This window comes from Anas acuta, chromosome 28 (assembly GCF_963932015.1).
Source record: "Anas acuta chromosome 28, bAnaAcu1.1, whole genome shotgun sequence".
Lineage (NCBI taxonomy): Eukaryota > Metazoa > Chordata > Aves > Anseriformes > Anatidae > Anas > Anas acuta.
The window spans coordinates 1177795-1205775 of NC_089006.1; the positions used below are offsets into that span (position 1 = coordinate 1177795).

The following is a 27981-nucleotide window of genomic DNA, read 5'->3' on the forward strand; positions in this document are numbered from 1 at the left end:
CTGCCCCCCCCCATATCCATTTTGGCCCCCCCGTATCCTTTTAGGGCCCCCCCGTATCCCTTTAGGGGCACCCCATCCCATTGTCCCCCCGTGTTCCTTTAGGGCTGCCCCCCCCAATCCCTTTTTAGGGATGCCCCATCCCATTGCCCCCCATATCCCATTTTAGGACTGCCCCCCCCCCATATCCCATTTTAGGGCTGCCCCCATCCCCCCCCATCTCCCTTTTTAGGGGTCCCCCTTCTCCCTTAGGCTTCCCCCTTGTCCCCCCCTTGCCCCCCCTTCCCCGGCCACCCCCTCCCGTGCTCTGTGCCCCCCCCACAGCCCCCCCGGGCTCCGTGCCCCCCCCCCAACCCCCCCATGGCGGGCCGAGGCCGGGGCCGGGGCCGCGGGCAGCTGACCTTCAACGTGGAGGCCGTGGGCATCGGGAAGGGGGACGCGCTGCCCCCCCCCACCCTACAGCCCTCCCCCCTCTTCCCGGTGAGTTTTGGGGGGGCTGGGGGGGGGGGACACAACCCGAGAGTGGGGCGCGCAGCCCCCCTGGGGGACAACTTGGGGGGAAAGGGTGGGAGTCGGGGGGACAGTCGGGGTGACAAGGGGGGGGACGGGATGGGAGTTGGGGGGGCAATTGGGGGGGCAGTTAGGGTGACAGCTGGGGGGACAGGGGGACAGTTGGGGTGACGCTTGGGGGGACAATGGGGGGACAAGATGGGAGTTGGGGTGATGGGGTGACAACTGGGGGGACGGGGACAGTTGGGGTGGCGGTTAGGCTGACAGGGTGACAATTGGGGGCACAGGGTGACAATCAGGGTGGCAGTTTGGGTGACGCTTGGTGACGGTGGCAGTTGGGGTGACGGTGGGAGTCGGGGGGACAGTCAGGGTGACAAGTGGGGTGACAGGATGGGAGTTGGGGGTGACAATTGGGGGTGACAGTTGGGATGGCAGGGTGACATTTGGGGTGCCAGGCCCACCTGGCGGGTGCCAGGTGGGGTGACAGTTGGGGTGACAGGAGGACAATTGGGGTGAGAGTTGGGGTGACAATTGAGGTGCCAGGCGGGGTGACAGTCGGGGTGACAATTGGAGTGAGAGTTGGGGTGCCAATTGGGGTGACAATCAGGGTGCCAGTTAGGATGACAATTGGGGTGACAATTGGGGTGATGTTTGGGGTGCCAGTTAGGGCAAGAATTGGGGTGACAATTGGGGTGCCGGGGTGACAATTGGGGTACCAGTCCAGTTGAGAGTTGGGGTGACAATTGGGGTGACAATTGGGGTGACAATTGGGGTGACATTTGGGGTGACAATTGGGGTGACAGTTGGGGTCACAGTCAGGGTGCCAGTCAGGGTGCCAGTTGGGGTGACAATTGAGGTGACATTTAGGGTGACATTTGGGGTCCCGCCCCCCCGTGCCCCCCCCCAGCCCGTGGAGTACCGCCCGGTGCCGCTGCCGGGGGGCGAGGAGCTGGAGTACATGCTGGCCCTCAAGCAGGAGCTGCGCGGCGCCATGAGGAACCTGCCCTACTTCATCAAACCGGGGGCACCCCGCAGAGGTACCGGGGGGGGGGAAAAGAATTTAGGGACCCCCCCGGACCCCAAAAACCCCACTGATGCCCCCCCTCACCCCGCAGACATCGAGCGCTACTCGGACAAGTACCAGGTCTCCAACCCCATTGACGGCGCCATCGATTGGAACCCAGGTACTTGGGGTTATTTTTTGGGGTGGGGGGGGGCTTTTTTAGGGAGGGGGGGGTTTAGGGGGGGGGCTGATCCAGCCCCTGTTTCCCCCCCCCCCCCCCCCCAGACTGGAGGCGGCTGCCGCGGGAGCTGAAGATTCGGGTGCGGAGGCTGCGGAAGGGCCGTGAGTACCCCGTGTCCCCCCCCCCTATTTGTGTGTGTGACCCCCCCCAGGGTGGGTGACGCTCCCCCTGCCCCCCCCCGTGTCCCCCCCCCCTCCAGGGACCACCGTCCTCGTCCCCAAACCCAAGCAGCGGGCGGCGCTGGACAAGGAGGAGGCCATCAAGAAGCTGGAGGTAACGAGGCCGAAGGCTCCGATGTGCCCCCCCCCGATAAATTAGTGCTGGGGGGGGGCATTTTGGGGGGGGGTTCACGGCTGAATGTCCCCCCCCCCCCCCCCCAGAGCCTGGAGAAGAAGGAGGAGGAGGTGACCTCGGAGGAGGAAGAGGAGAAGGAGGAGGAGGAGGAAGGCAAGGAGGAGGAGGAGGAGGAGTACGACGAGGAGGAGCACGAGGAGGTGAGGGGGGGGGGGGGAATTTTGGGGGTGGGTTTTTTTTTGGGGGGGGTCTCACGGCTTCTCCCTGCCCCCCCCAGGAGACCGACTACATCATGTCCTACTTCGACAACGGGGAGGATTTCGGCGGTGACAGCGACGACAACATGGACGAGGCCGTTTACTGACCCCCCCCCACAGGGTATCGGGGGGGCCCTGCGCCCCCCCCAGCCCCCCCCCCACTGAGGGGGGGTCCCAGTATCCCCAGTACCCCCATACTGGTGCCCCCAGTGCTCCCAGTCAGGGTGGCCGGCAGGTGGCACTTGTGCTCCAGGGATGGGTGCTGCAGTGCTGGGTGCCCCCCCCCACCAGGGGTGGTATTTTTTTGGGGGGGGGTTGACCCTGCTGCCCCCCCCCCCCAGTTCGGGGGTCCTGGGGGGGCCCCAACCCCTGCGGGAGGGGGGTGTGGGGGTGTTTTTTAACGGGCTGTGTTTGATTTTGGGGTGGGGGGGGGAAAGAGTGGGGCTGGGGGGTGACCATGCCCCCCCCGTGATGTTTTGGGGGAAAATGTCATGTGCCCCCCCCCCCAATTTTTAACAGTTTTTTAACGTTTGGAGCTTTTTTACCGATTTGGGTGGATTAAAATTGGGGTTTTTCATGTGGCCTCCAACTTTTGGGGATTGGGAGGGGGGGATAAAAAAAATAAATAAGGGGGGGGGTCCCGAGCTGCCCCCATCCCTGCATGGTTCGGGGGGGGGGGGGCTCAGCTCCTTGCCCCCTTCTAGGGCGGGGGGGTCCCAAGCCCAGCAAGGTGCTGCCGGGGTCCCCTCATAATTTAGGGTCTCCCCAAAACCCTACAGGGACCCCAAATCCGTATTGCCCCCCCCCCCCCCCCCGGGCCCCCCCCCCATTATGGCGGCGCGGAGCTGCTGGGCAAACAGGGCTGGGTGTTTATTTAGGGTTAGTTATTGTAGGGTTGTTTGCCCAGCCCTTGTTATTGTAGGGTCTCGTGAGCAGCCTGTTGTTATTGTAGGGTTGCTGGCGCCTTCACCTGCTGTTGTGGGGTGGCGTGATGGGACGGGACCTGCCCCCCCCCACCCTTCAACCCCCCCCCCCCATTTTAACCCCTATGGGTGCCCCATAGCGGAGGCCGGGCACCCTTGGGTGCTGGGAGCACCCTTGGGTGCTGGGCCCTGCACACCTGTGTGGTTTTTTTTTTGGGGGGGGTCACAAATAGCACCCCCAGACCTCCCCCCCCAATATAGGGTGTGGGAGCAGGAGGCTGCGAAGTGAGATTTCTTTTTGGGGGGGCCCCATCCCCACATCCCCATTGACCCCCCCCCCATTTATCTGCCGCCACCCCCTAGCTTTGGGGGGGTGTGGGGGTGATTTGTACCCCCCCCCAAAAAAAAAGCCGGTAGTGGCTGTGGGGGGGGGGCACTCACGGGATCCTCATGTGATGGGGAAGTGCCGTGACCCCCCCGTGCCCCCCCCCCCATGAGGTTCCTGTTCATGGTTTTGATTTTCAGCTCCCAGGCACTAAAAATGCGTTGGAGCCCTGGGGGGGCTGGGGGGGTCCCCGGGGGGGTGACGGGTGCTGATGTCGGGGTGGGGGGGGGCAGAGCCCGTTTGTGGCCCTTTTCCCCCCCCCCCGGGGGGCAGGGTGGGAATCGGTGCTAAAACTGCTGGAAACGGTCAAGCTGCAATTTTTGTGTGGTTTGCCCCCCCCACACCCCCCCAGCCCTCTTTTGGGGTGTCCCCAAAACCGAGAGATGCCCCATGGGTGTGTCCCCCCCCCCAAAAAAAAAATCTGAAAGCCACCAGCTGGGGGGGGGGGGGGGCCCTGCCCAGCTCCGGGGGTCTGCGCCCTGTTTTGGGGAGGGGGGGGGCTCACAGATACCGGGACCCCCCCCATTAATGGGGCACGAGGAGGAGGATCCGGCCCCACCCCAAGGAAAAAACAGCCCCAGGGGTGAGTAATGGGGTGAGTCAAAGCCGGGGGGGGGGGGAATTTGGGGCTGGGAATGACCCCACCCGTGCCCAGCTCCCACACCCAGGACTTTGGGCACGGAGCTGGGGGACCCTCACTGCCCCCCCCCTATAATTTAATGGGGGAACCTCCGCACCCCCAGGACCCCAAAACCGCTGCCGTGGCCTCTCTCCGTGCCTCAGTTTCCCCAGAGGAGGAGGAAGAAGAGGAAGAGGGGGGGGGCAAGGGGGGGGCCTCTTCCTGCACGCAGCGGGCGCGTGGGCTCCTCGTGCGCCGCCGCTCGCCGCTGTTTTCACCCCTTCGCTGCTGCGCCGTGGCCCCCCCGGCTCCCAGTTTTGGGGTTTTTCCCCCTGGGGGGGGGCCAGGCGAAGGATTCGGGCCCTATATGGGTGGAGGGAGGTGGTTTTGGGGCCCCCCGTTCAGGGTCGCCCCCGTAATTTGGGGGCTTCGGAGCAAGGGTTTGGGGTTGTGGGGGGCAGAGGCTGAAGTTTGAGGTGGGGTGGGGGGGGGATCAGCCCCCCCACTCCACCCCGTGTCCTGCTGATGATGATGGGGAAGGGGCAGGTCCCGAATCCCTGCTGCACCCCACAAAGGGTCATCGGCCATGGGGTGCTCCCAGAGCCTCCTGAGAGCCGGGGGGGTGAGGGGCTGGGGACAGGGGGGGCAGGATTGGGGACAGGGGGTGCAGGATTGGGGATGGGGGTGCGGAATTGGGGTCAGGGGGTGCAGGATTGGGAACAGGGGTGCGGGATTGGGGTCAAGGGGGTGCAGGATTAGGGCTGGGATGAAATGGGCTGGGGACAGGGGGGTGCAGGTTTGGGGTCAAGGGGTGCAGGTTTGGGGACAGGGGGCGCAGGATTGGGGATGGGGGTGCAGAATTGGGGATGGGGGTGCAGGATTTGGGATGGGGGGTGCAGGATTTGGGGACGGGGGTGCAGGATTTGGGAAATGGGGGTGCTGGATTGGGGACAGGATGTACAGAATTGGGGATGGGGGTGCAGGATTGGGGTCAGGGGGTGCAGGATTTGGGGTGGGGGTGCAGAATTGGGGATGGGGGTGCAGGATTTGGGATGGGGGTGCAGGATTTGGGAAATGGGGGTGCAGGATTTGGGGTGGGGGTGCAGGATTTGGGACAGGGGTGCAGGATTTGGGGCGGGGGTGCAGGATTTGGGGTGGGGGTGCAGGATTTGGGACAGGGGTGCAGGATTTGGGGCGGGGGTGCAGGATTTGGGGTGGGGGTGCAGGACTGGGCACGGGACACTCCCCACGTGCCGCCCACCGCAGCCCATGGCGCTCGCCCTTTCCCCAAATTGGCTTCGTTTTTTTTGGGGGGGGGGCTCCGGTAAGCACCCGCCACCACCTTCCCAACACGGATCGGGGGGGGGGCCCCGGGGGGGGGGGGGGGCCGGGCCAGGAGTGACCTTGGCGAGCTCACCGGGAGCGCAGCTAAAATTAAACGGAAAAGTGGAGAAGTTCAGCAGGTCTTGGCGGTGCCCCCCCCCCCCCAAAAAAAAAAAACCAACCTCGTAAAGGTCGGCGGGCGAATGTCAGCGCTCGGGCCGGCTGCCCGCTGCGAACCGAATCCCCCCCGGCAGAATTTGGAGGGCTCCTGGGGGGGGGGGGGCAAGATAAATTCAGCCTCCTGCGCACCCCACGGCTCCTTTCCCAGATTGCGCCCAGGGCGAACCCGGATTTTTTTTTGGGGGGGGGGCAGCGCCCCAAAAAATCTCGCCTTGGCATCGCGACCCTGCCCGTTCACCCAAGGATTTTCGCCCCCCCCGGCCCTAGGATGAGCCCCCCCCCCCTTTTCGCCGTGGCCTTTGCCCCACTTTGCTGCAGGAGGCGAGGAGGGGAAGGCAGCGACCGCAGCGCAGCCAAAATAGTCGGGGGGGGGCCGCGAGCGCCTTCCGGCAGCGCCGCCGAGCAAAGGCAGCTGCCGAGCAAATAGTTTCCAGAGGAGGACATCGAGGACTAGAAAGTGAAAAAGGAAAAAAAAAAAAAAAAAAAATTTGGAGCTGGCAGAGCCCCCCCCAAAAAAACCCGGCCGTAAACAAGTGACCTGGAAACCTGCGGCCCGGATCAAGTGACTCGGGTATTTGTTCTTTGGGGGGGGGGGGGAAATAATAAATGGTGAAAAAAAAAATCATAAATGGTGAAAAAAAATAATAAATGGTGAAAAAAATAATAAATGGTAAAAAAGGTAATAATAAATGGTTAAAAAATAATAATAAATGGTAAAAAAATGTGGAGGCGAGGAGCTGAGCCCCGACCCCGAGGTGCTGGGGGGGTGCCGAGGGGCGCACCCCGGGCGCACGGAGCAGCGAAGGCAGGACGAGGCACCCCAAAATCCATGGGGACCCCAAATCCCCGTGCCCGGAGCATCCCCTCTGCACCCCGCTGAGGGTTTTGGGGTCGTCACCGTCCCCCCCCCGGGGCTGAGGCTTGGCCGTGGGGGGGGCTGAGCCGCCCGGGACCTTTGGCCCAGTTGGAGCCGCTGCGCAACGGGGCCGGAGCCAACGCGGGCCCCGTGCCAGCAGCCGGGGCGAGCAGCCAGCTGCGGGGCTGCCGAGCGGCATCAGGAGCGGGGGGTGCATGGGGGGGGCTCTGCTCTGGGCCCCCCAAAAATATTTTGTCCCCTTGGGGCCTCGGCTCGGCCCCAGCCCCATCCCTGCTCGCCCTGGTGCGCAGCGGGGAGCTCCTCTTGGGACCCCTTGGGACCCCCGCCGGTTCCTTCTGCTTGTCCCGGGGGGGGGCAACGGAGCCCCAAATCCTGCAGCAGCCCCCAGGATGGGGTGGGGGGGGGGACACAGGGTGGGTGGCATCGTGCGGGACGGACACGGGGACGGACAGAGAGAGGGACAGCGCTCCAGCCCTTGGGGTGGCTCCAGGGGACAAGAGACCCCCAACCCCCTGCCTTGTGCGCGGGGTCCCCCTTGGCAGGGCGCAGAGGGGCTTCGAGCCCTTTTTTTTCCAAAAATAGCTCAATTTAGCCCAATTTAGCCACGGCCGAGCCGCTCCCGGTGCCGGCAGCAGTGTCCCGTTGCAGGGGGCTCGGCGTCGAGTCCTTGTAGGGCGCAGCGGTGGCTCGCCCCCAGCTCGCATCGTGGTAAACAGCTCGCTGGAAAAATCCCTGCCTGGGGAGGGACAGCTGGGCAGGGAGGGGGGGGGCAAATAAATCCCCCCCCCCCAGCCCCCTCCCAGCAATGGGGCCACTATGGGGCTGGGGGTGATGTGGGGCTGAGACCCGACCCCATTGCCCCCCGGGTGTGCCGGGGCACGGTGCCACTCGCTGCGGCGCACGGCGCGAGTTGGTGTGCCCCCCCCGCCAAAGTGTTGTTTTTTTGTTTTTATGTTTTTTGTTTTTTGTTTTTTTTTTTCCTCCCCTCCCCTCTTTATGGCCCGAATCGGTTTTTATCGGGGCCATAAAGCGGGGCGCGGGCGCACAGATGTGCTGAGGCTGCAGCTCCGGGGCTCGGCTGGCACCCAAAGGGGGCTGGCAGTGGCCCCGGCGAGGTGGCCACCGGCCCCGCCTGGCAGCGTGCCCCGAATGGCGCAGTGGGACAACAAAACAATAAAAAAATAAAGAAAACACCCCCAAAAAAACACCACCCTCACCTTTGTTTATTGTAGGGTCTCAGCGTTTCCTCTTGCCCCTGAGCGGGGCAGATCCACGCCAGGGGCTGGGGCAGGTCCCAAAAAAGGGGTCTGGGGGTGCCTCCCCCGGTGGGTGCGCAGCGCTGTGGGGTTATTTTGGGGGTGCCCCCCCGGACCCCCATCTGGCTGCGGCCCCCACCCTATAAAGATTTTCCTGCCCCTACTTGGGCTGGAGCCGGGCTCCCCCTTCACCTGCTTGGAGGGCAGCCCGGCCCTGCGGCCGTGCCAGCCGGGCACGGGGACAGCGGCTCGGTGTCCCCCCACCCCAAAAAAAAAAATCCCATCCCACGGGGGCATCAACCCCACAAAGGGAAACTGAGGCACGGGTGGGGGCGAAGCTGGGAGGAGGGGGGCAGTGGGCAGAGGGCACCCTGAGCCTGGCACCCATGGGTGCGGGGGGGAGGCTGTGCCGTGGGGGGTCCCAGCACCCCAAAAACAGCCCCATAGTGAGGAGGGGGGGGACGGAGCTGTGGGTATGGGATGGGGACGTGACGTCCCGGGGACACGGGGTGCCCTGATGTCCCCCAGCTGGACCCCATGAGATAAGCGCCACGGGGCTGGGGCTGGGAGATAAACCCCGAGCGGTGCCGGGGGCTCCCCGACCCCAAACGCTTGGGCAGGCCCCAAGAGGGGCTGGTTTGGGTCCAGAAATGGCAAATCTGGGTCCCGTTTGTCCCGGGGGAGGGTGTTTTTTTTTTTGTGTGATTTTTGTTCGTGGGTAATAAAAAAAAAATAATAATTTGGGGAAACGGGAAATGGTGAAACGGGGCTGGTGGAAAAAAGGGTGCCGAGCACCTCGCTGCGCCACCGGTGGCAGGGACTTGGGGTCAGGGATGGGGACGGGGCACGGGGATGGGGACAGGGCTTGGGGTTGGGGACGGGGACAGGGTTTGGGGTCGGGGATGGGGCTTGGGGACAGGGCTATGGGATGGGGTTTGGGGTCAGGGATGGGGCTCGGGGACGGGGCTGGGGCTTGGGGACGGGGCTCAGGGACGGGGCCGGGGCTATGGGATGGGGTCCGGGGATGGGGCCAGGGCTCGTCCTATGGGGCCGGGGTTCGTCCTATGGGGCCGTGCTGGCCTGGCACAGCCGGAGCCGCCGGCATCCAGCTGATAAGGCCCCCCCGTGCCGCGCCGTGCCGGCTGCAGCGAGATAAGGACCAGCTATAGGGCCGGGGGGGGGACGGACAAACAGGGGGAACGTGGGGGGCTGCAGCGGGCAGGGTGGGGAAACTGAGGCACGGAGGTCTTGGTGTGGGGTGCTATGGGGTGCTCGCGGTGCCCAAGGGGGTCCCGCAGCCCCATGGGGTGCTTGGTGAGGGAGGGGGCACCCGTGCCAAGTAGGGGACGGGTGAGGGGGGGCCAAGGTCGGGCGGCGCGGGGGCTGTTTTTCCTCTCGAGGGATCCGGGCCCCGTTCCTGGAGGGCTGCAGGTAGCGAGCGTCACGCCGCCCCCGTCAGATTTTCCGTCAACTTTCACCCACATCCCCCAAAAAAGGGCCGGGAGAAGGGGCCGCGTTGCCACAACAGCCCCGCGGTGATGGGGAGCGGGAATTTTTCCCACCCCACTGGGATCGGCGGCTCCCGCTCCGTGCCTCAGTTTCCCCTTCCCCACCTCCTGGAGCTGCGTCCACCTCAACGGGGTTTTTTGTGGGGTCCCCGGTCCCTCAGGGACCCACAGGGCTGGGATGCTCCTGCTGCAGGTACAGGGCCGGTTGTCAAGGTGAATTTGGGGTAAAATGAAGCGATTTTGAACCAAGCAGTGGGTTTTCCTCTCGCCACACAGTGGGGCACTGAGAGAGGGCAGTTTTTGGCTGATCCAGCCCCAAAACCCACCTGGATTCTTCAAGGTGCACCCATGGGTGCTAGAGGTGTGTGGGGCAGGGATGGGGACATGGGGACAACACCTCAGGTCCCACAGGGGGCTTCAGGACACCCCCACCCCACTCTCCCAAATTCCCCTCCGCACACCCCAAGTCAGAGACCCCACAACGACGTCACTTTGAGAAAACTTTATTAAAAACTTCGCCCCACAGGGGCTCGTAGAACGTCAGCAGTACAAAATATAAAGTTTTTTTTTCACTTCTTATCCCCCTCCCTCCCAAAAAGATACAAAAACAGCTGTACAAAGGAGTCAGCAGCCGCTCCACGCCCCTGCACCCCATAAGAGCTTGGCCCTACAGGGGGCCATCCCCACCCTGACTGGGCACCGAGGGGGCAACAGCGGCAAAAAATTCACGGCCGGGTTTTGGTTTCGCCTTTTCCACACAGAGCAGCCCAGCCTCAGCCGAGTCGGGGGCATTTTGGCACCAGGAGATGAAGTTTTGGGGCCAGGTTCGGCCACAATCGTCCTCCGCACGCTCGGGGTCTTCCCTGACACACTCCCGAGGTGTCGCATCCATCCCGGGACGGCGTCACCGATGGTTTCCCAAAAACTGACAAACTGACACCACTTCAAGTCCTTCCAGGCTGGCACCCGCCTCTCCTCCCCGAAAAAATTTGGGACCGCGGTGTCTGAGGCACCGACACCTCCCGTGCACCACGCACCCGCCAGCTTCTGCCCGTTTCCACGTGAGCACCTTGGTATTTGGTTTGGTTTTGTGGTTTTGCTTTTTTTTTTTTGCTTTTTTTTTTTTCTTTTTGGAAGACTTTGGCTGTGAGCAAGGTCCCGAACAACCCCCGAACCACACAGGAGGGTTTCTCGTACGCGCCGAGGCAGCCGGCACACGAGGGGAACACACAAAACTCGAAGACACTTCAACCCCTTTTCCACGCACGCCCCGGAGCCTCCCAGGGAGCTGTCGCGCGGCACCGGGCGCCCTTCGCGCGGCCGCTCCTGCAGCAGGGCTCCCAGGAAGACGCCAGCCTGGGCGGCTGCCAGGTCCCACGGCAGGGGCAGAGTCCAAAAAAAAAGAAGTGGGAGAGCGACTTCCTCTCGGCACTCACTGCACGTTGTTGTTGGCGACGCAGGGATCCACCTGGGGGAGAAGCCAAGAGGTCGTTGAGATGATTCCAGGCATCCAGAACCATGCCCGGCCCCCACCCCAAAATCCTCTGCTCCCCAAATCTCCCCAAATCCCAGCGGCCACCCCCGGGGGCTCACCTCGGTGTAGGTGGGCGGCGGCATGAACTTGAACTCGGGGGCGTACATGAAGATGGGGCTGTCGAAGCTGTCGGGGTCGTCGAGGAGAGGGGTGGTCGGGCTCTCCAGGCGGTGGTCTTCAGGCACGATGTCCAGGTAGCAAGGGGGTGCTGCAAGGCGAGGAGGAAAAGGGTGAGGATTGCCTCAAAGCACCCCAAAAAAAGTGTCTGTGGTAGGTGTGGGGCACCCCAAAGAGCCCCCCCACCCTGCTGTTGCTGTGCCCCCCCCTCACCTTCTGGAGCATCCGGCAGGTTGAGGTCCACCCAGCTCATCTCGGAGCTGGTCTGGCTGGCCATGCTGGAGCTGCGGCTCCCGATGCCCGAGCGGCTGCCGATGACGAGGGGCAGCTCCAAAATGATCTTCTTGGAGCCCGGGACGCTGACGTAGATCTGCAGGGATGAGCGAGGAGCGGGGTTAGGCGATGTCGAGACCAAAAACAGCCCAAATTTACCCCTTTGCTGAGGAGCAAGGACGTGGAGTCAGCAGCCCCAGGCACTCACCTGCAGGAAATACTCCACGCGCAGGATGTTGCAGCCCAGGATGGAAGGCTTCAGCTTCTTGACTCGGATGGTTTTGCCCCGCCAAGACTCCGACATGCCCGAGATGATGTGGTTGCCCCGGACGCAGGAGAGCTTCTGAGTGAACACCTTGGTTTGCCCGTTGGCCAGGTAGGTGTGCTTGGCGATGATGGCTGCTTTGGGCACCACGATACGGGAGCAGGTGTTCTCGAAGTCGGCGTTGATGCAAATCTCATCACCTGGGGAGGAAAGGACAGCTCGAATTTAGGACATCCCGGCCTTTTCCCTTGGGGTATGCCCGTTTGAGTCGCCACGCACTGGTTCAACCTTCCCCCAGCCTCATCCCACCACCCCTCGCTCCTCGAGCCAGGCAGGCTCCTACCTTCACAGAAGCCCTTCCTGTCGATCTGGGCGCTGACTGACACGCGGCCATCAGGAATGAACATGCAGGACACCTTCTTCTCCTTCTTGGCAGCCACTGGGGACTGTGGAGAAAAGTAGAGGGTTAACTGGATGCAACCTGCCTGCTGCCCCCAGGCCAATTCACCTCCTCCCCCCACTACTTTGGGATCTCAGCTTCAAAATTCCCCGTGAGGCTCGAGTGTCTTGCAGGGAAATGAAGGCCCAACCGCCTCACTTCACCTGCCCAGGTGCAGGGTTCGAGAAGTGACTAAGACTTCTTAGGAACTAAGCACTTAATCCCCGCTCAGCAACAAAGCCCATTAAGAACGTCTTAATTAGAGGTCGGAGTGACCCCACCTAAGCGCCTCTCCCCACACCCTCTGGCACCCAAACCTCCTGAGGGTGGCAAGGCACAGCAGCACTCACCAGCAGCTCCGGGGTGTTCACATCAACGGGGTCCATGACCTCGAAGCGTTTCTTTGTCTCCTGCGTGGGAAAGGACGGGCGCTCGAGGAAGGCCTTCACCCAGTAATCCACGCAGCCGTACTTCCCCTTGAAGCTTGTACCAAGAGGCCTGAGAAGACAAACACCTGTTAGGCACCTCTGAGGCAGTAACAGAGTTTCCCATAAAACTGCAGTTTGTTTTTTCCTCAGAGACCACATTTGTGTGATACTTACCCCTGGGGAAGCTCGAATCCGAATTTGTACTCGTATTTGTTCCCAGGTCTCAGGATTACAGAACCATCCTCATCTGGGAAAAGAAGAGGGGAGCATTAAGTGAAGCCCCGGGGCATTGTTCTTAAGCATTATCCCCTTTGTGCTTACCCATGCAGCGATCAAGCCAGACGCTGCATGAGCTGGAGCAGCATTAGCTGCTTGCTAAGAGCCTCCCACACCTGTCCCCCAACCACCACAGAACTCCATGTCCTCACGAAGCGAGCAGCACTTTCACTTCCTCTTTCAACATCCGCAGCTGAGGCCACAAACACAATCTGCTTCAGCTCAGGCTGCCTCACCCCTCCCCACTGCCTCCCCCTGCTTACACTTTGGAGGAGTGCCCAACTCCAAACTTCTTTCCTCGCTGTTTATCTCTGAGATTTCGCATCAGCCCAGGTGTATCTCCTCTCCCGGGACGCTGCCAACTCCCTCTCCCTGCCTACCCTGGAGCCAGCCCAGCGAGGAGGCTGAGGGCAGGGAGGGGAAGTTCTCCGTGCCCTGGGAACTCCTCGCCTCTGGCACCGTCTGTGCGGGCCCCTCCCTGGCTACCTGTTGCAGGCACCAGGCTCAGCTCCCGCTGCTGTGCGGCATCCAGCCCAAACCCATCTCACTCTGCCTGCTCCCAGCCACATCAACACCCAGCTGCTGGTTTTGTTCTGGTCTCCTGGCAGGGCACACAAACCCTCACCTTTCCCCTTTCCCAGCTGGGACGCCCCTACCCATTTCCTCATTTCTCCCAGCCCCCAGCCACCGCCCAACTTCCACTTTCACCCCTCAGCCCTCCCACCCCAAAACTCCCCCAAAAACCCCCAACCAGGCCACCCCACCCCCAAGTGGGGGGGGCACAACCAGGCCACCCCACCACACCTCCACACCCCCCCCCCCCCTTTCCCAGCCCCGAGCCCTCACCTGTGGGCTGTTCCTCCAGGGTCAGGACGTCCTCAAAGCGCAGATATTCCATCTCCTGCCGGCACTGCTGGGGGCCCTTGGCCCAGTTGACTTTGGCCACCCCGCAGGCCAGCACCTTGACGGCGCTGACGCGAGTCACCTCGGCCACCTCCACCAGCACACGGCCGGCCACCTTCTCCCCGCTGCAATAAACCTTCTCGGGCTCGCTGAAGGCCAAGAGGAAGGTCTTGACTTTCTTGAACATCACCATGGCTGAGGCGAGAGGGCAGGCGGACGGCTCCTGAGGAAGCACTGAGCAGCGACGGCGGGCAAAAATACCTTTTTCTCCCTCGCGACGAGGAAAAAAGGCTATAAACAGCCCCGAAACAGGCTAGTTTCAGTCAGAAAAAGAAAAAAAAAGCAGGAGGGTTAACCCCTTTCTGCCCGCCGTAGAGCCGCTGCGTAGCTCCTCCGCCTCTCGCTGCCCTCAGCGCTCTGGCCGCGGCCCCCCGCCCGCTCCCTTTTATAGCCTCCGCCCGCCCGCCTCCCCCCCGCCCGCGCCTGTTGATGCCAGGCGCTCCACGCTGAAGGCGCGTGGCCAGGCCGTGCTGCTCGCGTGATCAGCGCGCCCATTGGCCGCCGCCGCCTTGTTTACAAGCCGGCGGGCCAATCAGCGCGCCGCCTGCGGAGCGTGGACAGCGTGTGAAGGAGAGGCGAGCGTGTGCTCGGCTGGGGGAGGCGGGGGCGGGGGCGGGGAGTGGGGAGGAGTGACAGCGCGGCGGGCCAATGGGAAGTGAGAACGGGCTGTGGTGGGGGCCAATGGGGAGCGGGGAACGGGATGTTCTGTTCCCCGCTGTGAGGGCCGGGGGCGAGCCCCCCGCCCACGGCCGGGCCCTGAGGTGTTTGGGGGGGGGCTCGGGGCGACCCCACAGCCCCCCCCCCAAATCCCCCCTCAGTCACCTCCTGTGTTCCCTCAGCCCCCCAGTGATGTCGTGTCCCCCCCCCGCCCCCCAAAACTGCCTTCTTTGTGGTAAAAAAGCACGGAATTGGGGGCTGGGGGGCAACCCTCAGCCTCCCTCCATCGTTTTTTGGGGGGGCCGTGAGGGGGCTCCCCTCATCCACCGCCATCTGCAGCCCCCAGAGGGTTCTGTGTCCCCCCCCCAACAGGGTCCTGTACCCCCCAGTGGGGTCCTCTACCCCTCAATAGGGCCCTATGCCCCCCCAGTAGGGTCCTGTGCCCCCCCCCAGTAGGGTCTAGTGCCCCACAAGAGACCCCCGTACCCCTCAATAGAGTCCTGAACCCCCTCAATAGGGTCCTGTGCCCCCTCCCTGCCTGCCAGATTTGGGGACCCCCCACTTTTGGGACCCCCCCCACCCCTCCCTTTCGTGCGCCATCACCCCGCTAAAAGCAGGCCGTGACGCCCCCCCCCTTAACCCCCCCCCACACTCCGGGTTCTTTCCAGCCGTCACCCTGGGGGTGTCAGCACCGGTGGCACGCGGCTGAGATCACCGGGCCTCGGCGTCACCACGGCTCATCACACAACCCCAGGGGGGGGGCACACAACCCCGGGGGGGCTCTTTTCTTATCAACAACCCCCCCCACCACAAGCTGCCCCCTGCCTCCTACCCCTTTTTACCCCCCCCACAGCTCCTCGGCCCCGTTCCCCCACAGGGATTTGGGGCGCTGCCGTGGCCCCCGCTCACGACCCCTTTGCATTTTCCTTCCTCAATTATTTTTGCCAAGCCAATGTCCCCCCCCTCCTGACTTTTTCTTTTCCTTTTTTTTCTTTTTTTTTAGGCTTTTTTCGCCGCTTTCCCCAAGCCTCAGCTCAGGAAGGGCAGCGCGGGGAGTGGAGGAAACGGCCGAACAATCTTTTCGGTGTCACCCAAACCTCCCCACCCTTAACGAGGAAAGGGATGGTGTTGGTTTTTTTGTTTATTTTTTTCTTTTTTTTTTTTTGTTTTCCTTTCAGGAATTGTCTCTTTTGTCCTTCGCCCCAAGGCTCACGTGGGCCTTGTTTGTCTGTGCCTTTCTGGCACACACACACCTCCCTTTGCTTTTCGCCTTCCCGGCTTCTGCTTCCCTCAGCATTAATTCACACCTGCGAGCATAAACTGAGAGGGCGACCTGATAAACTGATATCCTGCCAAGCTGTGGGGCCGATCTCCCTGCTGTGGGGAAATTATTCCACAATTAGGGGCGTAACGAAGGGCCTGCACCTTTCCCTGCTGCCAGCTCTCCCCGTTGCCTCTTGCTGGGGCTCGAGGTGCTGGGTTAATAATTGCGGCTTTGCTCTCTCGCCAGCCCTGCCAGCTTTGGGATACGCGATCCCGAAGCCCCCAGCTTGGTTCTGGGCCCAGCGTTCCCTTTTTCGTGCTTTCCCTCTCCGTTTTCCTCCTCGGCCTGTCTTCCAAGAAAAGATAAATCCAGCCTGGCTGCGGCCGGACAGCAAAACGCATTCCAGCGATGTCAAAGGACAGTGAAGTCCCAAGCCAAAGAGCTTGCCAAAGATCTGGTCCAAGGCACGTTCCAGCTCCTGTATCCCCTCCAAATTTGCTTTTAGCTGTCGCTCAGCTCCTGCCCTTTGCTCCCCTGACCTCTATCCGGCTGGAAATGCCTCCGCGGTCCTCCCGCAGGAGGAGGGGAAGCTGCGATTTCCTCAGGATGAGTTTGGGTTCACGAGGTTTCCCACGCAAGCAGCACTCCAAGTTAAGTAGGGGGTTTGGAAATCGAACTTCAGCTTGCATACAAAAGCCCCAAAATGTCACGTCCCTTCAGAACAAGGACATCAGAGGAGAGGCCAGTTTGATTTCTGGGCAGGGGACGGCCCTTGGGGTGCTTCCTCGCTCCCCCCAATGATTATTTTAAGGCTTTTGCCCCCTCTCAGCTCACTTCCCACTGGCGATGTGAGGTTTAGGGGATCCCCCCGGCCTCGATCGCTGCCACAGGGAAGGAGAAAAGCTCGGGGTGAGGCTGCGGCAACACGGGTGGGTGAGGGGGGCGACCAGAGCCGTGTCCCCTCCTGCTGTACCCAGCCTGGGGCGAGGAGAGCTGCACGAGGAACTGAGTGTGCTGGGTGTAAGGCGGGTGGAAAACAGCAGGGCTGGGCTGGAAAACAAGGCCCTAAAATGAGTCACGGGAAGCAGGGGCCGCTGAGTGGGTCACGGAGAAGGAATTCAAGCGAGGCAGAAACCGGGCAGCGCGACTCAGCAGCTCGCCCTTCTGCTTTCGGTGCCGGGCTCCGCAACGGCCACGCCGTGCTGGAAACTGCTCTCCTGCCAAACCCTGAGGAATAAAAACTTTATTTTCTGGTGTGGGCTATCGGGAGCCACGACCCGGGGTCGCCAGGAGAAGCCAGGCTCCTCTTGGTGCAGCGTCCTCTGCCCCGACCACCCCCCAGCGCCCCGCAGACGGTGGTGCCGAGCTCCCCGGAGCTCCTCGCTGCCGTTTTCTGCCTTTTTTCCCCATATATGGTGACTTCCAGCACGTTCAGGGCAGGGAGGAGGGGAAGAGAGGGACGCGAAGGGATTCACAACAGGCCCAGGAGAAGGGACAGAGTGTGCCTGTTCTGCGGCCGGGGCGGAAGAGGCATTTCCTTTGGCAGTGCTGTTTGCGTGTGGGGACCAGCGCCTAAAAAATCCCACCCCGATCCTATCGGGGCCGTGTGGCTGGAAAATGAGGGGTCTGGGGGACCTGTGGGGCTGCTGGCAGGACACCGCTGCCCTGCTCGGATCCGCTGGTGTTTGGCTGTGGCCGCATCCAGAGCACGGCAGTGATTTGGCTCGGTTCGGGAGGAGAGAAGCAAGGGGAGCGTTTCCATCCGTGCTTTTGAACAAAAATCAACAGTTTTGGTTGCGGTGCCTGGCTCGGGGCAGGGGCCACAACACCGCTGGGTCTCCGGAGGTGTTTGGGGTTGAGTTGTCCCTTGGTGAAATGGGCTGGAAAAATCTCAGGGCACATCCCGCAGATCCCCAGTACCCAAATCAGGTTTTTTTCTGCTTCCATCCGCAGCAGGGCCCTGGCTTTCCTCTGCCTTCAATGCGAGGCACTGTGCAGGCTGCTCTGTGCACACACAGCATGGGGCTGGAGCCCCTTCTCCCCTTCCCAACCCCTGCTGAACAGGGAAGAGTCCTCGCAGGGCGTGAGCGCGAGGATTTTTCCCCCCGAGGGCCCAGATTCCCAGCTCCTGCCAGGAACATGACGTGAAAGCTCTCCCTAACAGATGGTTCCTTGCTGCGACGGGATTTCTTCACCTCCTTTCTGGCCAGATTGTGTTTTTGCAACAGAGAAGAGGGGGGGAAAGCCGGAGCTGAGAGTCAACAGCCTGTGACAGACCGGGCTCAGGTCATCCACAAACAAGGGGGAATTTGACTTCTGGAGCTTGGGAAGTCCCGTGTCTCTCACCTGCCCTGCACAGGAGGCTTTGCTTGCATCAGCTGCCTCCCTGTTCGTGCTGGGCTCTGCTCTGACACCCCAATCCTGCTCTTTGCAAGACCAAAGCCAGCCCTGGGCTCTGCGAACCAACCCACCGCCACCTCTTTGCCTCTGGTGGCAGCCAGAATTTAAATCTGTTGTTGTTAAGAGAGGAAGAAATGTTGGAAAGCAAAAGTTTTCTTGAGCCCCCATCCCTGCTCCATCTGGGTATCCCTTGGAAGGGCCCAACGGAGGTTGTGGACGATGGAAACAGCGAAGAAATAAGGACTTTTTCTAACTTTTCCACCGAGCACCTTTCGGGGAGCTTTTGGTGGTGCTTGGGGCCAGGGCTGCCACCCACGGGCTGCTGCTCTCCCTGCAGGCTCCATCCCCTGCTCCTCATCCCTGGGATGCTGCGGACATCTAGAGGGCTTTCCAGGAACGGCACGGGCTGTTGGCAGGGATTAAATTCCTCCATCCCCATCCTTTTGGGGTTCACGGAGCTGCCAGGCTGCCCACATCGCTCCGTCCCCCCCTGCTCAGTCCTAGGCGCGCGTCTGGATGCGCTTCTGTGCCTCTGCTCTCCAAATGCCGCTGGCTGCTCACTTCTTTTTATTAGATTTTTGGCTTTTTGTCTTGCCAAATGCCTGGAGAGCACCCGGCCAAGCCCTCGCTGAAACGTGCCCGTGTCGCTGTTCCCACGCACCTTTCCTGCTGGTGCCACCGGTGAGGCTTTGGCCACCATGAACCCAACCCCAAATCTGACCCCAGGCTCTGGGGAGGGCGTTTGCTCCTGGCCTCAGCATCTTGCTAACAAAACGTGCCACGGCGTGGCGTGAAATGCACCCCTCAAAGCAGTTTTTAGACCAGTGTTACCGTTCTGAAGACCTACGCCAGGTCTGGAGAGCTCTGGTTTGAAGGCTGGTGGCCATACACAGCTTTGTGCCCTCGCTGGAGCACCAGGAGCTGGCCAAACCGGCTGCCTCTGCTCACCGGCTCATTTACAGCAAGGGGAAAGCTGCTAATGAAGATTCAGCTTTGGCTCCTACACCTCACGCCCCAAGAAAATGCCTTGGCATTTCCCTACCTGCTGGAACTCGGAGCCAGATGGGATTTAAGGGACATTCCCCCGAGCCCCGGTGCTGTTGACAAGTGTGTACAAGGTCAGGCGAACCCCAGGTCGGATTTAGGCTGGGAATTCCCTTGCTGCAACCGCTCAGGTTGGGCATCTGCACGCAGAATGGCCCGAACCGGGCTCGCTTGTGAAGACGCTGGCCGCTGTTGCCGGGGTCTTTTTTAGCAGGTGACATATGCTAGGAAACTGAGGGCTCGATCCCAAGCCCGCTGACGTCAATGGAAATACTCCCGTCGACATCAATGGGCCTTGGATCCGCACCTACGTTCCAGTTCTTTATTTCAGCCTGCAATCTGTCCGGGGTGGAAAGGGCTCCCTTCTCCCCGCAGCCTTCGGCACGTCTTCCAGAGGTCTTCCTTCCCCCAAAATCGTTACGCTTTGGATGCAGAGCAGGGAACAATCTTGGGAGCGGGCTCCAACCCGTTCAGCACCGTGCCCGCCTGGTTCCCCACCGGGCTGCGGCTCCGATTTACACCCAGTGCGGCACCTGAGACACCCAGGGCACGTGTGGGGTCATCCCGATTGCTTTCACATCGCTCGGGGGTCCTGGGGGCTCTCCTGTCCCCGATACACAGCCTTGGAGGTACCATGAGGTCTGGTACCATGAGCTCCTGCACGGAGCTCCGGGACTATTCATGCTGCGGGCTGGTCGGGGCTGCTGAGGGTTTTGTCCCTTTGGGGGATCATTGCCACCACCCCGGGGACCCGTGACGTGGTGGAGAGGGGCGGCGAGGCCGGCTGGCTGCTCTCCTGCCTCGGCGCGGGTTTATATAAACCACAAAGTGCTCCGGAGTAAAAAGGAGCAGTGGGTGGAAGGCGAGATATTATTATCTTCACCTGCTGCTGCCGACCAAAAGGAATGAGACGGATGGCAGGAAATGAGGACTTCAAAAATAGACACCTTTAATGTCAAAACGCTCGGGGATTAGCGAGAGCAGCGCACAAGGAACAGAGAAACTCTCACGCTAGTCACCGTGTGCCTCGAGGCTGTGGTGGAGGAGGAAATCGTGCCGATAGGGCTAAGAAACATCTCTGCAATCACTGCTGGTGGAAGAGGCAGAGGTAAAAAAAAACAAAAATGGACCAAAGAATTTGGGGGTGCACCGAAATGTGACTTGCAAACCTCGCTTTCGGCATCCCCCTCACCTGGTGATTTGCCGTTCTCCTTCCCCAGCCCAAATACTGCCCCAGGGCTGCGAGGTTGGGGCTTTGCAAGGCGCTCGTGGGACAGGGATGGCAAAGGTTTAATGAGTCCTCTTCGTTAAAAAAAAAAAAATGCATATGGAAAATATTTCTTAACTTATAGAGCTCTGCTTTATTTAAAACCTCTTAAATATATTAAACATCTCATTTGGCCTCACCTCCGTGTTTATGTACATCTGCGAATAGTTCCCCTGCCCACCAGTACATCCGCAGGGCTTTTTGCCAGCTCGGTGGCTTTGTTATCAGTTCTCTTTTACAAGTCAAACCTGAACAAGTCTTGGCTAGATGTGAGCTGGGCCCAAAGGAGAGGAATGCCGAGTGGTATTTTTTTCTCCCTGAAACTCAACGCTGGTCCAAAGTCCAGAACTTGCTATATCGAGTCCTAGACAGGTGCCAAGACAACAAAGAAAAATAGCAACAGGAGCTTGAAATGGCGCAGACCTGAGGCTCTGCGACCGCAGAGGGCTGGGAATCAGTGGCACCAGCTTGGAGAAAAGGAGGGCTCCGTACGGCAGGGTCGAATCCAGCTCTCGTGGAAAAAAAAACAACCCTGAGAGCTCGGTCATATCACTCCGATAACCGTCTGATTGCCTTGCTCCACGTGACTTCAGCAGCTGCGGTGTGGAGGGGCCCCAAATCCACCTGGAGACATTTTTTGGCTGGTAGAAACTGGGATCTGGGCTTTGTTAGTGCTGAACCTGTGCGGTCCCTGAGCCGATGCCGGGTGTAGCAGTGCTGGAGGGGCTGCGGAAAGCAGGCTGACGGGGAGGACCGGTGTCTTGCCAGGGTCAAACCCAAACCCCGTTCTCAAACCCAAAGGCTTGGAGGGGCAGAGGCTGTCCGAGCACGCCTGCACCCTGCCTGTTTCTCTTTCTTTGGTACAGCCGCGATATCCTCACCTTTAGGAAAACCCACACCAGGATCCCACATAAAAAACGGGGATGAGAGGAGCGAGGCTCCGCCGGTGCCATGCGTGCAGGAGCAGCGGAGACAAACCTGGAGTCTCGGCGACTTCTGTCTCCGGCGCTCCCCTCTCCAAAGGTCTGGGGCTCCGATTCCTTCTCGCTGCAGAGCTACCTGATCCGAGACGAGGCATCTCTCTTGATCTGCCAGGCATGGGCCTTGAGTCAGCAGCGCTCTCGTCTTACCCCTGCTCTGTATGCCGTGCCAGCGGGACCTAAAAGTGCGACTGCAGAGCCCAAAGGCTCGTGGCGAGGAGGAGGAGGAGGAGGAAGGAAGGAGAGGCGTGCGGGCAGCCCGCCCCAGCCTGGAAGATGTGCAGCTTCTCAGCGTCGGGCAGGAAGACCCTGGCATCCTCCAGGGCTCCGTGGGCTGCCATGGTGAAGTTGGCATCGCCGGAGGTCACCACGTCGAAGACGCAGGACTGGAAGTAGACGTCCTCCACCGGCAGCATCTCCTTGCAGAGCGCCCGGGCCTCCTCGGCCGCCCCCCGGCTACGAGAGCAGCACTCGCTGCGGGAGATGCGTTGGCTGCGGGGGCAGCCCCCCACGCAGAGCTGCAGGTCCTGCTCCTCCGTGAAGGCGCTCGCCACCTCCTCGGCCGCCCGGATGGAGAAGGAGAGCTGGCGGCCGGCCTGGCGGACGGCGATGGTGGTGCCGATGTACCGGGCTCGGATCTCCACGTGCCGCCCGGGGCTGAGCTCCCGGATGGCCAAACTGCTGCCCCCCGGCCTCTCGCCGCCGTTCACCGAGCCGTCCTCGAAGGCGGCGGGCAGGTTGCCGATTTCGGCCTGGTAAACCTTCTGGTCGATGCACTCCTTCATGTTCTTGAAGATGATGGTGAGCTGCGGAGAGCACAGCGGGGGGCGGGTTGGTGGCGCCCACCCCCCCCACGTCTCGTCTACGGGAGGGCAACGCAGATCCCACCCTTCTGCCCCCCCACCAGCTCGCCCACACCCCCACGGTCCTTTCAGGAAGCAATTTCCTTCCTTGATGCCATTTAATCAGCTACAAAGCAGGGAGGAGCCGAGCCTGGACGGAGCGCACAGCGGCACCCCGCACACACCCCAATAACCCATCCCTGCGCTGCGATGGGAGCACTCCCTGCTCCCCAAATGACCTTCATCCCTCTCGTTCTAAGCACATTAATGCCCGATCCCACAAGGATTTAGCTGCCACTGCCCTCCCCAGCCCTTTTATCGAGGCAGGGAGCGCCCCACACCGCTGCACCCCGGAGGTGAGGGTTTTTTTTCGCCGGCGTTACCTTGCTCGTGACCGTAGCATTGGACCCCTTGGCCACCGGGGCGCTGGTGGCTTGCACGAACAAGTAGTCGTTGTCCAAGAGGGGCCAGGAGCCCTCCACCCGGCAAGTGTGGAAGTCGTCGTGGAAGGTGCGGATGTGGGGGTCCCCGAAAGCCGCGCAGTGCTGGTAGCTGGGGGGCTGGCCGTGCTTGTAGAGGAAACTCTTCTCGTAGTCGCAGATATCCAAAGACTCGAAGCCTTGGTGGTTGGGAGCCGGGGGTCGGGGCCGGGGGGGGGACGTGGGACCCTCTTTGGAGCAGTTGTTTTGGATCATCAGGTCCTCGATGCCGTGGACGGCGGAGTGGAAGGCCAGGTCGCCCCGGCACGTGCGAGCCGTCTTGCGGGTGCAGTGGGAGTAGGAGCGGAGCGCGTTGCAGTACGCCGCCGTCCTGCCGGAGCCGCGCAGGTTGAGGGTGGCGGCCACGTACTCCGAGTTGCAGCGCAGGATCTTGCACTGGGAAGAAACTGGGAGAGAAGGGACGGGGACGAAGACGGCCCAGGGCGTCCCAGCAGAGCTGCAGGAGCGGGGAAGGGGCAGCCCCCACCGCCTCCCCAGCACCGTCCCGCAATGGGAACGCCCGCAATGAATGAGCTCGGCGGCCGGTTTAAGCGAGCGGAGGGAATGAGCTTGGGGTTGCCAGCTGCAGAAAAACGGGCTGGGACCAGTGCAAAAAGGGACGGGGCTGAGGGGCTGTGCTGGGGCAGCTGGGACGTGAGATTGTGCCCGGGGCACGAGCGCGGCCGCGAGCCAGCGCTGCCACTGCGACCGTGACCCCGGGACGTGGCTCAGACCGAGATTCTTCGCCCCAGGGCTTGCCAGGGGACAAATGGGAATTTCTGAGCTGGGAAACCCCCTCCTCCCATTTCAGCCTTGGCCGGGCTGGGCAATCATCAGTCTTTTGTGATGGGCCGGATTGCACCAAGGACGTCCTGCCACCCAGGCTTCTTCCCTCCACGCTGCCACCGCCCCGGGAGGGCTAATGAGCTCATCCCAGCGGGCACCAATTAAGCTCATTAAGCAGAGGGGTTATCAGGGAGAGCAGAGCTCTGGGGGGCTCCCCGGGGCATCCCCCTGCTGCCCACCCTACAACCGTGGAGGGATGGGGGCGCTCGGTGCCTGGGACCCCAAGGAGAGGCTTTTTGGCTCGCTCCAGTCCTCTCCAAACCCACCACGATCGGGGTTTTGGCACCGCTCTGCCCGGGCAGCTCCTTACCATGGCTGCAGAAGAAGAGGAGGAGGAGGAAGAGCGCTGGAAGGAAGAATTTGGGGCTCTCCAGCTGCCCGGGGCTCTTACGGCAGGCAGCTTTCCCCATTCCAATCCATGCAGAGCCTGGGGGGTCGCTCACCCGCTGGCTGCCCCCCGCCGCATCCGGCAGCTCCCCTGCGAGCAGAGAGAGGTGGGATGGGAGAGCTGCAGCAGAAAGTGCCCGGGGCTGCAGGTTTGGAGCCACCAGCTGCAAAAACGCAGCCCTGCAGGGCTCGGCTGCACCGCTGCCTCCTGGGGAAGGCAAAATTTGGGGCAGAATCCCAGAGGGTTTGGTTTCTTTTGGCTGTTTCCAACCACTGCAGCTTGGGGATGCTTCCTGGCATAGGCACGAGCGGCCGATGCATGCGGAGAGGACCCGCGCTGCCCTACACGATGGGTGCAGCGGGGGCTGCTCCATCCTTCTGGCAGCCCCAGCGGGCGTGGGGCAGTGAAAACCCAAACTCTGGAGCGCAGCATCCCAGGGCTTAGGAGCTGAAAAGCCAAATTCTTAGCGTGGCCACCGTGAAGCCCGCAGCCAGCACCGCCGGGTGCCACCAGCACCTCCTGCTCCACCCAAAATCCTTCCCCCTGCGGCCAGCACGTGGCTGCTCCCCCCTCTGAGCCCCCGGCTCTGGCTCTGGGTGCAGGAGGCTCGAGCTGGCCCGAGGGCGATGCGAGGAGCACGTCGCCACTCGCTGCACGTGGCCGGGGTCCAGCAGCTGGGGACCTGAGCCCTCGGCGGCTCAGTTAGCAGCTGGTTCTTAATCAGCCTTTTGCAAACGTCCTTTTGAAGGTCCTGCACGCGAAATCTGTGTTTTTCCCCCTTGCTTTTTAGCTGTGTGCCGTGCCAGGGGCTGCTGCCCACGGCGATGTGCCCTGGGCAGCCCCAGGAGCGCGTCCTGCAGGCGCCGCGACTGCTGGCAAGCGAAAGCTGCACGCGGGAGGGAAAAAAGCCTGAAGTCACATCTTTTTTTGCAAAAAAATTAAGTAAATAAATAAATCAAGGCAGTCCTGCAGCGCTGTCTAGCACCTTGCAGCTCCCTTTGCTGTGGCTGCAGCCATCAAACAAACCCCATTAGCTGTCCTGGCTGGCGCGGTGACGTAGCCGCGCGTTGGCAGCCCCCCCCCCCCCGTGTCCCTGTGCCAGCTGGATTCATGGCAAACGGGGCAGGTGTCTGCAGCAAAAACATGCCTCAAACCTGCTGGCGAGGCTCCGGCTGCCAGCTGCTCTCGGAGGGAGGGAAACTGCTCCCTGCAGCCAGGGGCATGGGGACAGAGGTCCCGGTGCCACGGCCGGGAGCTGGGCTCACGTTTGGCACAGGAGGCACAAGCTCTGCGCCTGCTCCGAGCCCCAGAATTTGGCCCAGGAGCTGCTGGAGCAGGCTGGGAGCTGCCACGCATCCCTCCTGGAGCTGGAGACTCCAACCCCTGGGGTTGGTGGCACGGAGGGGACGTGTCCCTGGTGCAGCGCTCGGCTGATAAGGAGCTGGTTAATGTGTAACGGGACGGCCTGGGGCACGGAGAGGCCCCACCATGTGGGACCTTCCTTGGGATGTCCTGATCCCAAGGAGAAAGGCAGCAGCAGCACCTGGAGACCCTCCTGGAGACCCTCCAGGAGCCCAAGGAGGTGCCTCAGTGCTTCTTAGACAATTCCTGGGGCAGCAAAAGGTGCTCGGACACCCCACTCCTCCCATGGGGTCCCCGCTCGTGGCACCCCGGGGCACCCCTGGGTGCCTGCGCCAACGTCCTGCTGCCGGCACCCCCGTCCCTGCCCTTGCTTTGACGCAGCCCCGCTCACCTGCGTCGGCTTCCTCAGGACCCCCAGCCCTGGGGGCTCCTTCCCCGGTGGCCCCCCGGGCTGCCTTGTCCTTGTCCTTGTCACCCAGCTCCTTGTCACCCACGTGCCAGCCTCCGTCCTGGGCACCCTCCTGGCCTCGCAGCCGGCTGAAAGCCGAGGTGCTGCTTCGGGGAGCAGACCCCGCTCCTCCTCTTCCTCGCTACCTTTGCTCCGGGCCTCTTCCCCCCCTGGCGGGGCAGGGGATGGGTGTCGAAATCGAGCCGCCTAAATTTAGCCAGGCGAAAACCCGGCCAAGAACAACAAGCGCGGGGTGCGGAGGGAGAGGGTGCATGGCACGGGGGGACGGGGGCTGCTCAGGGCAGAACAAGCTGAAATCCACAGCCAGGCTCGTGTTTTACGTGCCTCAGCCCATCTTCCTCGTGGGTTGTGGTTCGAGGAAGGGAAAACAAGGAATAAAAAGCAGCTTGGGTCCAAATCCCAGCTGGTGGTGCATCAGCAGCCACCGGAGGAGGGAGGTTTTGGGTGCCCGGTTATTTTTTTGCCCCTGGATGCACGGAGGTTTTGCAGCTCCCTCCCCTGCCCAGTATTTATGTGCCGGGTCTGTTACCTGGTAACGAGGGATAACCGGAGAGTGGGAAAAATCTTGTTTAAAAAAATAACACCCCAATCCCGAGGTCCGTGCTGGGTGCCCGGCATCCTCCCGTCTGCCTTCCCCCGCAGCGAGCCCCCCGGCACCGACACGGAGCTGGGGAATCGGTTACACGCGGGGTGGGGGCCGGGCAGGTGGGAATTCCTCCGGGAACGGCAGCCGGGGCCATCTGGGCTGGGCGAGAGCCGCTCGGCATCCCACCCAGCCGCCTCGTTTGGCCGGGGGAGATTTCGTTTGGAGGAACCAGGCTGGGGCGTCCCGGCTGCCGCAGCCTCGAGGGGAGAAGCTGGGCAAGGGGGCACCCCTGGGCTGGGTGCTGGGGGTGCTGGGGGGGTGCTGGATCCTGAAATGAAGCCATCGGCTGCTTCAGCATCGTTGGGAGGAGGCAGCTCTCCGAGCTGGGGCTGGAGGCACACGTTGGGTCGAGGAGGCTGGGAATTTCTCCCAGGCTGGCAGAGCGGCGCGGTGCCGAGCCAAAAGCAGCTGCCATCAAACCTCTTCGGAAAGCTAGCGCCCAGCTTCCCACCAGAGGAATCAGCTGGAGGTTTGGGAGGTGCAAAACCCCGATCCCGAAAGCTGGGTCCCCGAATCCTGCCACCATGAGGCTGGGGAGCTGTCCGCAGAGCAGCTGGACTCGCCCCAACCCTCCTGTCCCGAAGGATGAGGGCTTCCCGAGCACTGGGAGTGGGGAGAGACCCCGGTCGTGGTGCAGAGCAGGCAGTGGGGGGCTTTCTCTGAGCATCACCCCCGTGGACGCTCATCTGGGGAAGGCTGGAGGTCGAGCTGGTGCCGTCACGGCTCAGCCCCAGCCCCAGCACCACGAGTTTGGCAAGGGTTTGGTATCGCAGGATGGTTTGGGCTGGAAGGGACCTTAAAGATCCCCTGGTTCCAACACCACCCCCTGCGGCAGGGTCTAACCCCGGGGCTTTCGAGGTTGGATTCGCTCTGGGAGAGCCCCTGCTCAGCTCCGAGCTGCAACCCCCCTGCTACGGGGCTCATCGGGAGCACCCCGGGGGGGTTTGCACCCAAACCAGCCAGCGTGGAGGGGGACGCTCAGCAAATCACGCCTCAAGCACTGCTCTCAGAGGAGCTGCCTGCCTGCATCAGGGCTTTGGATGCATCTGGCCGGGGGCAGAGCAGCCGCCAGCATCGCTCGCCGTGCCGCTGAGCGCCTACGGCTCGTGCACCCGAGCATCCCTCGGGTACGGGGCCAGCCAGGGAGGAGCCGCGAGCATCGTCCCCGTGCCTGCTCCCACCTCGGGATCACGGTCGGAAGAGGAGCAGGTGCCTGAGAAGCCAGGATTCGCCAGGCAGAGGGTGCCAGCTCCTTGGAAGAGAAGCTCTCGCTTCCCTCCGACGGAGAGGACGCGTGCGCGGTGCTCAACCCCAACGCCTTCACCACGCCGGGCACGGAGCCCCCTCCCCTGTCCCACCCAGCACAGAGGATCCCCGTGCTCCACTCACCCCGGCAGCAGTGGGTCGTGCTGCCCAAGGCCCCCCAGCACCTCGGGCACGAGGCTTCGCTCCGGGTCCCCCCTAGGGTGGCAGCGAGGGGGGAATCGAGCCCGTTACTGCCCAGGCTCGGTGGGGAGGGAGCGGAAAACAGCTGAGCTTTACGACAGCCCGATCCGTCACCGCAGGAGGAGAGGGGCTAAGTCGGTGCTTTAAAAATAGCCAGCAGTATTTTTGATCCCGAAAGCTGGATTCCAGTGGGGAGGGGAAGGGAAAGGGAGGGGGAGCCCAA

General features: G+C 62.2%; 3 protein-coding genes across 4 annotated transcripts; 1 reads left to right on the plus strand and 2 right to left on the minus strand.

Annotated features, from left to right (window-relative positions):
• The first annotated feature begins 302 nt into the window (after positions 1-302).
• POLR3GL (RNA polymerase III subunit GL) lies at positions 303-2880 on the plus strand. Its single transcript, XM_068662962.1, has 7 exons — positions 303-477; positions 1415-1544; positions 1623-1691; positions 1796-1852; positions 1951-2024; positions 2132-2245; positions 2323-2880. Exons 1-7 carry the CDS (start codon positions 358-360, stop codon positions 2407-2409), a joined length of 651 nt encoding a protein of 216 aa, XP_068519063.1. The 5' UTR covers positions 303-357; the 3' UTR covers positions 2410-2880.
• Positions 2881-9860: 6980 nt separating this feature from the next.
• TXNIP (thioredoxin interacting protein) lies at positions 9861-14035 on the minus strand. Its single transcript, XM_068662960.1, has 8 exons — positions 13552-14035; positions 12604-12676; positions 12352-12499; positions 11906-12008; positions 11506-11762; positions 11238-11394; positions 10967-11115; positions 9861-10841 (listed from the first exon to the last, which is right to left on the minus strand). The coding sequence occupies exons 1-8, from the start codon at positions 13799-13801 to the stop codon at positions 10806-10808; spliced, it is 1173 nt and encodes a 390-aa protein (XP_068519061.1). The 5' UTR covers positions 13802-14035; the 3' UTR covers positions 9861-10805.
• Positions 14036-19958: 5923 nt separating this feature from the next.
• On the minus strand, positions 19959-27876 carry HJV (hemojuvelin BMP co-receptor). Of its 2 annotated transcripts, none has more exons than XM_068662958.1 (4): positions 27702-27876; positions 23758-23925; positions 22506-23008; positions 19959-22086 (listed from the first exon to the last, which is right to left on the minus strand). In XM_068662958.1, the coding sequence occupies exons 2-4, from the start codon at positions 23855-23857 to the stop codon at positions 21460-21462; spliced, it is 1230 nt and encodes a 409-aa protein (XP_068519059.1). In that variant the 5' UTR covers positions 23858-23925; positions 27702-27876; the 3' UTR covers positions 19959-21459. The 2 variants fall into 2 exon arrangements, with proteins under 2 accessions (XP_068519059.1, XP_068519060.1); XM_068662959.1 differs by lacking the exon at positions 27702-27876 and adding an exon at positions 25589-27695.
• Between the last annotated feature and the right edge of the window lie 105 nt (positions 27877-27981).

Bases quoted from the DNA above. Each gene is read 5' to 3' on its own strand.
- HJV (XM_068662958.1), bottom strand. From the start codon at position 23,857: ATGGGGAAAGCTGCCTGCCGTAAGAGCCCCGGGCAGCTGGAGAGCCCC. The intron at 23,009-23,757 runs GTAAGGAGCTGC...CTTCTCTCCCAG, and splicing joins CCTCTTCTTCTGCAGCCATG to TTTCTTCCCAGTGCAAGATC. The intron at 22,087-22,505 runs GTAACGCCGGCG...TGCTCTCCGCAG, and splicing joins ATGCTACGGTCACGAGCAAG to CTCACCATCATCTTCAAGAA.
- TXNIP (XM_068662960.1), bottom strand. From the start codon at position 13,801: ATGGTGATGTTCAAGAAAGTCAAGACCTTCCTCTTGGCCTTCAGCGAG. The intron at 12,009-12,351 runs GTGAGTGCTGCT...TTTTCTCCACAG, and splicing joins TGAACACCCCGGAGCTGCTG to TCCCCAGTGGCTGCCAAGAA. The intron at 11,116-11,237 runs GTGAGGGGGGGG...CTCGCCTTGCAG, and splicing joins CCTGCCGGATGCTCCAGAAG to CACCCCCTTGCTACCTGGAC.
- POLR3GL (XM_068662962.1), top strand. From the start codon at position 358: ATGGCGGGCCGAGGCCGGGGCCGGGGCCGCGGGCAGCTGACCTTCAAC. The intron at 478-1,414 runs GTGAGTTTTGGG...GCCCCCCCCCAG, and splicing joins AGCCCTCCCCCCTCTTCCCG to CCCGTGGAGTACCGCCCGGT. The intron at 1,692-1,795 runs GTACTTGGGGTT...CCCCCCCCCCAG, and splicing joins CGCCATCGATTGGAACCCAG to ACTGGAGGCGGCTGCCGCGG.